At 37.7% G+C, this 12,431-nt stretch overlaps 1 protein-coding gene across 3 annotated transcripts in view; it reads right to left on the bottom strand.

The window, feature by feature from the left end:
- The window catches only part of TBCK (TBC1 domain containing kinase), a 187,804-nt gene that overhangs the window by 174,749 nt on the left and 624 nt on the right, over positions 1–12,431 (bottom strand). Inside the window, exons 2-3 of one of the 3 annotated variants that reach the window (XM_065907571.1) lie at positions 11,971–12,024; positions 5,121–5,342 (exon numbers count right to left, since the gene is read on the bottom strand). In XM_065907571.1, coding sequence (XP_065763643.1) covers positions 5,121–5,313 — 193 coding nt within the window. In that variant the 5' untranslated portion in view covers positions 5,314–5,342; positions 11,971–12,024. Of the gene's footprint in view, positions 1–5,120; positions 5,343–6,482; positions 6,556–11,970; positions 12,025–12,431 lie in introns of all 3 variants that reach the window. The other 2 variants (XM_065907572.1, XM_065907570.1) reach the window with 2 other exon arrangements.

Below are 12,431 nucleotides of genomic sequence, written 5' to 3'. Positions count from 1 at the left end.
CTGGGCTTAAGAAACATTACCATAAAAAAAAAAGAAACAGTATCATTACTAGGTCACTGTGATGGTCAGTTTTATGAGTCAACAGGCTAGGCTATAGTCTCCAGTTATTCAAACACTAGCCTAGGTGTTACTGTGAAGACATTAAATAATTGATTAAAATCTACAATTAGTTTAATGTGAGTAAGGAAGATTACCCTAGATAATCTGGGTGGTCCTGATTCAATCAGTTACTAAGGCCTTAAGAGCAGAATTCAGTCTTCTCTGGAGAAGAAACTCCACACTTGGGACTATGACTTCAGCTATTATATAAAAATTCACCTTGTCCTTGATGATCTGCCCTATGGATTTCAGGCTAGTTTACCCAGCGCCCACAATCACATAAACCAACCCCAACCAATTAATCTATAGCTATCAGGCTATCTAGCCATCTATCTCCTACTGGTTCTGTTTCTTTAATGGAACTCTAAACTGATACAGACACTCAGGTTGAAATATATATATGCAGCTAGAGATACAGAATTATAGACCCTTAACAATTCAATTATTCTCTACCTGAATTTCAAATCTATTAATTAAAATAATTTTGTTCTTGATTTTCATAACAATAAAAAAGATTTTTGAGTAATCAATACCAAATCAATTGGAATATATTACCATTTATAATCATTTCTATGCTTCTAAAACTGCTGAGATTTCAAGTTCAAAAGAAAAAGATTAAGTTTGCTAACAAGTATTTTCATGCTTTACTGACCTTTTTTTCTTTTAAAGATAGTCTACTCAATTTCTCTTTTGATAAATCAAGTTCAAAAATTCGAATGTAAACTATTCTTGAGATTAAATACATCAACCTGCTGCTGCTGCTGCTGCTGCTGCTGCTAAGTCGCCTCAGCTGTGTCCAGCTCTGCGCGACCCCATGAACTGCAGCCCACCAGGCTCCTCCGTCCATGGGGTTTTCCAGGCAAGAGTAGTGGAGTGGGGTGCCATTGCCTTCTCCTTCACCCTGCTGAGTTAGCAAGAAACTAATATCATCTTGAATCAGTTCTGAATGATCTGCTGGAAATAGTGAAAGCTTGACTTCTGAGCTAACCTAACATGTGAAAACAATGTTACTAAAATGAACCACATGTTACACGTTACTCCAAGTAAAATGAGGAGAGTGTGGGACTAACAATGACAAGATGAGAGATATCTGTGTAGCAAGAACAGAATAAAGGAACCAAAATCAAGATTCTTTGAGGAGGCAAGTACAGTCCAAACCAAAATGATTACATCATTGAGAAGTATGCATTGTTCACTTAGGAGATTGTTGACTTTTCAAATTTTTCAAACTAAATGTAACTGAAATGACTGGGATGTTTGGAACAAACAGACCTTCACAACAACACTTACTCTAATTTCATTAGTTACTCCTTATGCTTACGACTTTTCAGGACAAGGAAGATTGCCAATAGTGGGGAAAAAAAAGGAATCGAATTCCCTAACCTTTTGACAATAACAGACATTTTCATTCTAGGCAGTCAAACTTAAAATATATGAATTTTATACCCATCCATAATCTGTGTGTCCCCAGAAGAGAGGGCTGTGGAGACCTAGGAGCAGGGCAGTCAGGGGGAACAGAGTAACCAGGAATATGGTGACTGGGCCTAAGGAGACTACCCACATTGTTGAGCTGGGTTCAACATTAACAGAGCTTAACAGTGTCCAAGGAGATTACTTCCGACCTGGCATTTATAACTAAAAAGCAGTTTCCTATGCAGTGAGCAGTAGGGTTCCCCAGAGAGGTTATGTCATAAGGTTTTTCCTAGTTCAGTATTTACAGAGGCTCACTTAGGTAGAAGGATGAAAAAAGGAGCTCAAGACTCTTGACTCTAGAACTACAGAGTCAATTATCCCAAAAAGCCTATTCCAAAAAGTCTAGGGAAAACTGGACAGAGGCAAGACCCCAGTCATCTGAAGTGATGCTCCAAATAGGCTTCCAGTCAGTGGGAAAGAATAAAGGGCACTTCAGGATACAAGAATAAAGAAGTCCTGGGTTTCCCTGGGGGCTCAGTGGTAAAGAATTGGTCTGCTAATGCAGGAGACACAGGTTCCATCCCTGACCCAGGAAGAGCCCACATGCCAAGGAGAGACCAAGCCCATGCTCCACAAGAGTCGAGCCTGTGCTTTAGAGCCTGGGAGCTGAGACTACTGAACTCGGCGCGCCCTGGAGCCCAGGCTCTGCACCAAGAGACGCCCCCACAATGAGAAGGCCAGCGCACAACTGGAGAGCAGCCCCCGCCTGCCGCCAACTAGGGAAAAGCCCGAATGGCAGTGAAGATCCAGCACAGCCAAAACTCAATCAATCAATCAATCTTAAAAAAAAAAAAAAGAAAGAAATGAAAAAGTCCCAAGAACTGAGTAAAGTGGCAAGAATTTGGGAAGATAAGCATAGTCCAAATTTCCAGACATACAACAGCAAATTTTGGTTACTCATTACAGACGATAATGATCTACCATATGGCTATACTGGAGTGATTTTGGAACTAGGCCAATTCCACAAGCCAAAATTCTTCAGAATTTGTAATTGGATGGAATTTGTAATTGGATGGGGGTGGGGTGGTATTTGAGGCATTCAGGGCTTGACAATATCTATCAACTATTTGGTTATATAAAAGCCCCAAATGATATCTATAATTTAGTTACTGTCTTGAAGCTCTTTAGCAAACAAAAACTTTAGCAAAAAGGTTTTTTAAATTTGCTTGTTTGTAAACAACAAACTTGCCAAAAGTTCCTAGGCTACTTAATTGCTCTGTGCCTGTTTCCTCATCTGTAAAATGTGAATACAGTAGGAGTTCCTACTTCATGGTAATGTTGTAAGGATTAAGTTAATTAAAATATGTAAAGCCTTTAGAATACTGCCTAATAAGTAATAAACACTCAATAAATGTTAGCCATTAATAACATTACAAAAAACATTTTCTATTCAAATTCTATAAAACTTTCAGAGAAACTATTATCAAGAGGCATAACCTAGACTACTTGAAAGTATCATTTAGCCTGTTTTTCAGCAAAACTAAGGAAATAAGAGTTTGCATTTTTTTTCAGCACCTGTAATATTAGGTTGAAATATCTGAAAATGCGATTTTTAAGGGAATAAAAATAGTAAAATATCAGTAAGAATATGGGGTTAACTTTCACAATTCATTTTGTTAGAAAAATTAAATATATTTCACTGAAATGTATTTAAAATAATTTTAAGCATGAAATTAAGCTTTCAAAAATAATTTTAAAATAATTAGAAGATTGCCACCATAAGCACCTTCAGGGGTGCTATGGATTGAACATTTGTGCCCCACCTCCCAAATCCACCTGTTGACACCTAATCCTCAGCATGATGGTGTCCGGTGGTGGGGCTTTGGGGGGCGATTAGATCATGAGGGTGTCCATGCTAAGTCGCTTCAGTCATGTCTGACTCTTTGCAACCCCATGGACTGTAGCCCACCAGGCTTCTCTGTTCATGGAGATTCTCCATGCAAGTACTGAAGTGGGTTGGCATGCCCTTCTCCAGGGGATCTTCCCAATCCAGCGATTGAACTCGAGTCTCTTGTATCTTCTGCATTGACAGACACTAGCCCCACATGGGAAGCCATGAGGGTAAGGCCCTCACAAACAGGATCAGTGCTCTTATTTTGTAAAAGAAGCCTGAGAAAACTCCCTTTCCCCTCCCACCAAGTGAGGTTACAGGGAGAAGATGACTGTTAAGGAAGAAGTGGGCCCCGCCAGACATAGCATCTGCTAATGCCTTAATCTTGGACTTCCCAGCCACCAGAACTGTGAGGGACAGACTCTTCTTGTTTATAAGCCACTCGGTTTATAGTGTCATATTTTAGCAAGGAGAATGGGCTAAGATATAAGTTATAGAAGAACCTGACTTTACGACTGCATGCATGCAGGCTAAGTCGCTTCAGTCACATACAGCTCTTTGTCACTCTATGGACCATAGCCTGCCAGACTCCTCTGTCCATGGGATTCTCCAGGCAAGAATAACAGTGTAGGTTGCCATACCCTCCCCCAGAGGAGTGAACCTACATCTCTTACATCTTCTGCACTGGCAGCCAGGTTCTTTACCACCAGTGCTACCTGGAAAGCCTGGACTATACTACTAAAAAGGCAGTAAACTTCTTCCTGGTGAAATACTGACTTTTTAACCAATAGAGTTCAACTCTACTAAATGAAATCCTATATAAAAAGACTAATGCAGCTACGAAGAGGTAAAAACATTAGTGACCCTCTTTTCATTGGAAGAAACTTAGCCCAAATTATTACTTTCAATCATAAAATACATTCTAATAAACAATTCTGCCCAAATTATTACTTTCAATCATAAAATACATTCTAATAAACAATTCTGTAAGTTTCTATTGGGCTTCTCAGGTGGCTCAGTGGTAATGAATCCACCTGCCAATGCTGGAGATGCAAGAGATGCAGGTTTGATCCCTGGGTCAGGAAGATCCCCTGAACAAGGAAATGGCAACCCACTTCAGTCTTCTTGCCTGGAAAATTCCATGGATAGAGGAACCTGGTGGGCTACTGCCCACGGGGTCACAGCAAGTTGGACATGACGAGTGACAGAACACAAAGTTTCTAACATTAGAATTTTCATTTCCTTTTTAGAGAGATGAAGAAATATGCTTGAGGATAGGGGCTTCCCTGAAAAAGAATATTAAAAATCCTGATTCTCAGATCTGAGAAATATGAATCATTCAAATGCAGTCAGGAAAACTCAATTGACTCAGTTTGGCTGGAGTGAAAAGTACTGGCAAGCAAACATACACACTCTGATTAGTTTATATGTTTACTATTTATTATTATGGCTTCCCTGGTGTCTCAGATGGTAAAGAATCTGCCTGCAGTAAGACCCAGGTTCAATCCCTGGGTTGGGACGATCCCCTGGAGAAGGGAAAGGCAACCCACTCCAGTATTCTTGCCTGGAGAATCTCATGGACAGAGGAGTCTGGTGGGCTACAGTCCATTGGGCTGCAAAGAGTCGGACAGGACTGAGTGATTAACACTTACTGTATATATTATAACCTAATCAGGGTAACAGGGTAGAGAACACAAAATATAAGAAAACAACTCACTGTGCTTTCCCCTAGAAATATCCACATACTGGCACAGTCTGGGGTGAGTGATGGTCTTCAGGATTTGAAAGCGCCCTAAAATCTTGATGGAATTTGGTGTGAGAGGAAGCCCATTGCTTCCACAGACATCATGGGGCAGAGCAGAGGCAAAGAAGGTAAAGGCCCCCATTTCAGCATCCTTCAAGGGAAACATTCTCGGAGTCCTAAATCTTCCCTGGTAATCTAGAAAAGGAGAGAATTTTTTGATAGATCAGCTAAACATGAAGCCAGTGTTTTCTCACCTTAAATATGATTAACCATATATAATTTGGAGGGAAATGTCAATCTGTACATTTTACAGCAAAATTATCAATGTTCATATTAATGTTCATATTTAATAAGGCTCTTCTCTTTACCTAAAGTTTGAATATACCACAGACTACAAGTACTTTTCTTTTTCATAGTGCAAGGAGTCAGGAAAGAGGAAATGACACCAACCAGAACTTTAAATAATCAAGGACTTGACTAACAGTATTAAGAATCAAACTAACATCATCCAGCAACCCCACTAATAGGCATATACCCTGAGAAAACCAAACTGAAAAAGATACATGTACCCCAATGTCCAATGCAGCACTATTTATAATAGTTAAGACATGGAAGCAACCTAGATGTCTACTGACGAATGGATAAAGAGCTGTGGTACATATATACAATGGAATATTATTCAGCCATTAAAAAAACACATTTGAGTCAGGTCTAATGAAGTGGATGAACCTAGAGCCTATTATATAGAGTGAAGTAAGTCAGAGAGAGATAAACAAATATCATTATTAATGCATGTGTATTTATATATATATATATGGAATCTAGAAAGATGGTACTGATGAACAGATTTTCAGGGCAGCAATGGAGATGAAGGCAGAGAGAACAGACTTATGGATGTGGGGTGGGGTGGGGAGGAAGGAGAGGGTGGGATGAATGGAGAGAGAACATGAAAACATACACATTACCATATGCAAAATAGAGAGTCAATGGGAGTCTGCTGTATGTCTTAGGGAACTCGAATCGGGGCTCTTCAACAACCTAAAGGGGTGGATTGAGTGGGAGGGAGGTTCCAGAGGGAAGGGACACGTGTCTACCTATGACTGATTGATGTTGATAGCAGAAACCCACACAATATTGCAAAGCAATTATCCTTCAATTAAAGATAAATAAATTTTTAAAAGTAAAAAGAATTAAACTAGATAAAAAGAGCCTTATAATGTTACTTAAATAACTAATCAATTTTTGTTTTAAAGTCAGGTGTTTTGCAAGTGGTGTTTTACTCCCCTCACTGATCTTGACATGTTATTGCCTCCAGGTTAGAAACAGATATTCTACCTGAAGATCCTGAGGGGTCCTAGCAGCATAATTTTCAAAGCAAATGGAGTCCAGTATTTTATCATGAAGTGGCCTGAAGATTAAGAAGCTTAGTTTAAAATCTGTAACACATTATGACAACCACAATAAAAAAGGTCTCCCAACAAAAAATCTCTCTCACCTAGGTGTCTCACTAAAAAGACAGTGATTGGTCAGGCACTGCATCCTTCCCTTCCAGGTTTCACAATAAAACCTGGAATTCTAAATCAAGACAATAGGCTGCTTTTCATATATCTGTCCAGAAACTTCATTAAAACATTAAAAAGAACTGTTTTAAAAGGTGTAAACTCATAATAAGGAAGAGGGCAGAAAGAGGCTGTGAGCTGATTTCAAGAAACTCCTATAAAGCATTCTGAATAGGTAAGAGCACTGTCACAAGAAACAGAGAGGAGGGGGTTACAATCTGTGATATAGTTAAGAGGTGAGCTCATCCTCTTCAGATCAGAGGCTTCAGATTCAGAGAAGGAGGGAACAGTGGTGAACAACAGCAGTCAGAAGAATATTTGAAATGAGAAATATAGCATTTGAAAGGCTGAAGAATAGAAGACAACTTTGCCACCAGACCTCCATTACTGGCAAGTTGTTTATCCTCCTATCCAAGGATAAGGTTACTACTGCACCATTGTATGAAACGCAGTCATGAGATTAGGGAAGAATCCATAAGAAACTTCAAAAATACTAAGTAATATCCTAGTTCTTAATTGATGGGTTAAGGGTGTTCATATTATTCTCCATAATTTAATATTCTGTATCTCCACCTATCTATATATATGTGCTATATACAATATAGTTCATAAAACTGAAAGCTTTTTTCATTTTAAACTGTAAAACATTTTTAAACACAATGAACTGATTTTCAACAAAGGTCAAGGAATAGAATAGGAAAAGGACAGTCTTTTTAATAAATGGTGCTACAAAAAGACGTTCATATGGGAAGAAGATTAACCTCAATTCCTACTGCTACATCCACAGAAGTCTGATATGGACTATAGACCTAAATGTAAAAGCTAAAACTGTAAGTCTTCTGCACAAGATTAAAAAAAAAAAAAAGAGGATTTTTTGCAACCTTAGAATAGGCAAAGATTTCTCAAGCAAGATAAGAAAACCCATAAAAAACAAACTTTAGGGGCCTCCCTGTGGTCCAGGGGTTAAGAATCCACCTGCCAACACAGGGAACAGGGATTCTTCAATTCCTGGTCTGGAAGATCCCACATGACGCAGAGCAACTAAGCACATGCACCGCCAACTACCAAGCCCCAGCTCCAGAACTCACAAGCCACAACTGCTGAGCCCATGAGTCCTAGAGCCTGTGCTCTGCAACAACAGAAGGCACAGCAATAAGAAGCCTGAGTACCACAACAAAGAGTTGCCCCGCTTGCGGCAACTAGAGAAAGCCGGTGCACAGCAATGAAAACCTAGCACAACTAACATAAATAAATAAATCTTTAAAAAATACTTTATTTAAAAAAATCTATTGTTTCGCTGTCCCAGCAACAAACAAATGGGAATTAAAATGAAAACAGGGGAGAAGGTGAGGGTGGGATGTTTCGAAAGAACAGCATGTATATTATCTGTGGTGAAACAGACCAGCAGCCCTGGTGGGAGGCATGAGTCAAGTGCTCGGGCCTGGTGGGCTGGGAAGACCCAGAGGAATTGGGTGGAGAGGGAGGTGGGATGGGGGACCGGGATGGGGAATACGTGTAACTCTATGGCTGATTCATATCAATGTATGACAAAACCCACTGAAAAATTTAAAAAAAAAAATTAAAAAAAAAAAATAATAAAATGAAAACAGATCTCATCTGAGCCAATTAAAAACAAAGCAATGAGAATTTTTTTAAAAAGATGAACTTTATAAAGTGGGCTTCATCAAAATTAAACACATTGCACATCAAAAGCCACACTTGAGAAAATACAAATCCAAGCTAAAGTTAATTATGACATATCTATCTATATAAACATATGACATTTTTATAAAATACACACACACACACACACACACACACACACATATATATATATGCATGTATGTTTGTATATATGATAATGGGGCTTCCCTGGTAACAGACTAGCATTCAGAATATATAAAGAATGCCTACAAATTAATAATAAAAAGAAAGACAAGTCAACACAAAATAGGTAAAAATCTGAAATGTGTATTTTCACAAAAGAGGAATACAAATCGATAATAAACACATGAAAAAGTTCTCAATGTAATTAATCAGCGGGAAAATGCAAATTAAAACCACAACATACCATTTTACAACTACCAGAATGGCTAAAAGTGGAATGACTGGCAATACCAAGTATTGAGAAAAATGCGGAATTGGAGCTGATTCTCTGATGCTTATGGTAGTGTTAAAATGACCCAAGGACCTTGACAAACTGTCCTAAAGTTAATAGTACCCCTTACAACTCAAATTCCATTCCTATTGGGTATTAACCCAATAAAAACTAAAATGTCCATAAAAATACTTGTACGAGAATGTTCACAGTAGCTTGATTCATAACAGCCCCAAACTGGAAGCAATGCAATCACACAAGTGAACTGCTAAGCAAGTTGTGGTATATTCATCCAATAAACACTATTTCTAAACAACAAAAAAGGAATAAATATGCCAATATATGGATCTATCTCAAAAATATTATGTTGATGAAAGCAGTAGACACAGAAGAGTTCTACAACAAGAGAAGCCACAGCAATAAGGAGCCTGAGTACCACAACAATTTAAATGTTACAGAACTACAGTTTTAAACTATAGTGATAAGAATGAGAATGTAGTGCCTGGGGTGGGGAGGAGGGTTGTGGGAACAGTCTTGGAAAGGGAAAGGTATGAACTTTGTTCAGTTCAGTCGCTCAGTCATGTCTGACTCTTTGCGACCCCATGAATCGCAGCACGCCAGGCCTCCCTGTCCATCACAAACTCCCGGAGTTTACTCAAACTCACGCCCATCAAGTCGGTGATGTCATCCAGCCATCTCATCCTCTGTCGTCCCCTTCTCCTCCTGCCCCCAATCCCTCCCAGCATCAGGGTCTTTTCCAATGAGTCAACTCTTTGCATGAGGTGGCTCATGCTCAAAGTACTGGAGTTTCAGTTTCAGCATCAGTCCTTCCAATGAACACCCAGGACTTATCTCCTTCAGGATGGACTGGTTGGATCTCCTTGCAATCCAAGGGACTCTCGAAAGTCTTCTCCAACAACACAAAAGGATCCATTTTTCAGCACTCAGCTTTCTTCACAGTCCAACTCTCACATCCATACATGACCACTGGAAAAACCATAGCCTTGACCAGATGGACCTTTGTTGGCCAAGTAATGTCTCTGCTTTTTAATATGCTATCTAGGTTGGTCATAACTTTCCTTCCAAGGAATAAGCGTCTTTTAATTTCATGGCTGCAGTCACCAGAGAGGAACTTTGTGGAGTAGTACAAATGTTTCACATCTTGATTAGGTGATTGTTACATGTTTGTTGACATGTATCAAAACTCACCAAACTGGCCACTTAAAATCAGTGCATTTTAATATATGTAAATTTTATCTCATTAAAAAAAGAACAATGAAACAAAATTAAGGGAATATGAGAAAAATAATTTTAAAAATTAGTGCTTGTAAATTAAACATATGATTAAAAAACTAGATAGAAGTGTTGGAAAATAAAGTTGAGACTATTACTCAGAACATGAAGCAAATGCACAAACAGATAAAAACATAAAAGATTACAAACACAGTGAATCAAGCCAAGAATTCAACAACCACCTTATAGCAATTTCAACAAAAGAGAACAGAGAAAAATAAAGAGGAAAAAATTATAGAAGACCAGGAGAAAATTACCCACAGTTGAAGGGAAATTAAAGAGGCTTCTAATTTTAAGAAGACTAAATTAACCAGAGATATTTAGTCAGGCTTCACTGAATGAGTTCACTGCAAGGAGAGCAAACTTAGAACAAAACATGTCATAACAGATATTCAAAGCTTCAAGTATAACTAAAAATGCTAGTCATTTCAGAGAGAAAACAAATAGTTCAGGCATCAAAACATCAAGATCCAACACTCATTCTCATGTCCTCAAGAGCATCAATGGAAGTTAGAAGATGGTGACGCCTTGACAAACTGTAAGAAACATAATTTAGTTTCTATACCCAGCCAAACTATCAATCATAATAGTAAAATAATAATTTACACTATGCAAACATTAAAAAATAAAATCACTACCCATATATTTTTATGAATAAATTTTTTAAGGATGTATTCTACCAAAACAGAGGAGAAAACCAAGTAGTAAAAGACATTGTACCTTATTGTACCTTTGTACAATATTGTAACATTGTACCTTATTCAAGATTTCAATGAATATAATTCAGTATAGAAGTTGTCAAAAGGACCAGAAGGTAGTCTGTTCAAATCAAAAAGAAAGTAATGGGCCTCCAAGGGGAATGTCTTCAAGCAGAGAAATGGCAGGGAGGTTCTCATACAAAGAATAAGAGGACTTGGTGAGTAAAGCACATGAATCTTTTCCCTCGAAGAAAGTACAAAGTCCTCTGTGAAAGTGAGGAGGGTCAAAAACTATATAAGAAGTATATAATCGAAAAAATTAAGCATACTTAACTATGGCATAATTTTTGTAACTGCAGAGGAAGAAAGAACAACCCATTGACATTAATATTACAATCTCATTAGTGTGGTACATAGGTTATGAAATTAAACACTTGGAAGAACATGTATAATGGCATATTTCTTGGCTATGTACTGAACTTTATTTACAAAACCATAATATTGTAACATTTTACTGGTTTTTATATACATAAACAAAGCAAAAAACAATTGGAGTTAAATACACTGTAACTATTAATAAGGTTGTCAATGTATAAGGAAAAGTCCCATCTACTGAAAGGCAGAAGTGAGTGGATGTGGTTTCTGCCATCTAAAGGTAGAGTCACTAGTTTCCTTGTTTTACTAAACAAGGAGCCAAATATATGTATTTTCAAAAGCTGATGTGAAAAAATAAAGTTTACATATTACTTGGAATTATGAAATTAACCAGTATTAAAACTAAAAATTGTGATAACCACTCAAAAATTTATAGAAGAGAGGTTGTGGATGGTGTGGGCTATTTTAAGAAGTCAATTTTTAAAAAAAAGAATGAGCAGTTTAACATATTCAACATACATACCTAAAATTCGAAAAGATTAAATGTGGTTATCTTTGAAGGAACAGGACTGAGGGCTGGAAGACACTGAGCCGCTGCATTTTATTATTACTATGTCTTTTGATTTTCAATCAGACACATCTATCACTTAGACAACTAAAGATCAAATCACCAAATACAACGCAAATAATTCAAAAGAATAAAACACTAGTTAGCACAAACCATATCATCAACGTTCTGCTTCAACAACGTCTTAAGTTGGGTACACATAAAAAGGTTCACATACAACAAATACACTCACATAGATTTCCTCACATTTGGTGAGTGGAAGAAGATCAGTGGGGGCGAAAAACAGCTGAGATGAGAGATTAGTTGAGAGAGAGAGAAAAAAAAACAATATAAGAAGCTGGATTTGAACATTCATTCATTGACCAAATATCCTTAAGTTCCTATTTTAAGTCAGGCACTTTTCCAGCTTCTGCTCCACCAGTGAACAAACACGACAATATTTGCCTTCAAAGAATCTGAAGCGGAAATGTATCATAGGCAAAAAAGGTCAAAAACTGGGCAAAAGATGCTTATTTCATTATAAATGTTTACACATTTTTAATGGATTAATAACACTAGTCCATTTACTTTATATACTTTTCTGCAAACAGTTGTCTTTCTAGCCCAAACAAAAACAGGGACAAGAGTCCTTGAAAAGCAACCAATAACAATTCTTTTACATTCTTCCACTTCACAAATGAATGTCACATGTCG

The sequence above is a fragment of the Muntiacus reevesi genome, chromosome 16 (assembly GCF_963930625.1).
Source record: "Muntiacus reevesi chromosome 16, mMunRee1.1, whole genome shotgun sequence".
In the NCBI taxonomy this organism is placed as follows: domain Eukaryota; kingdom Metazoa; phylum Chordata; class Mammalia; order Artiodactyla; family Cervidae; genus Muntiacus; species Muntiacus reevesi.
Note: the sequence above shows the minus strand (reverse complement) of the source record. Positions and strands in the feature narration are given on the sequence as shown.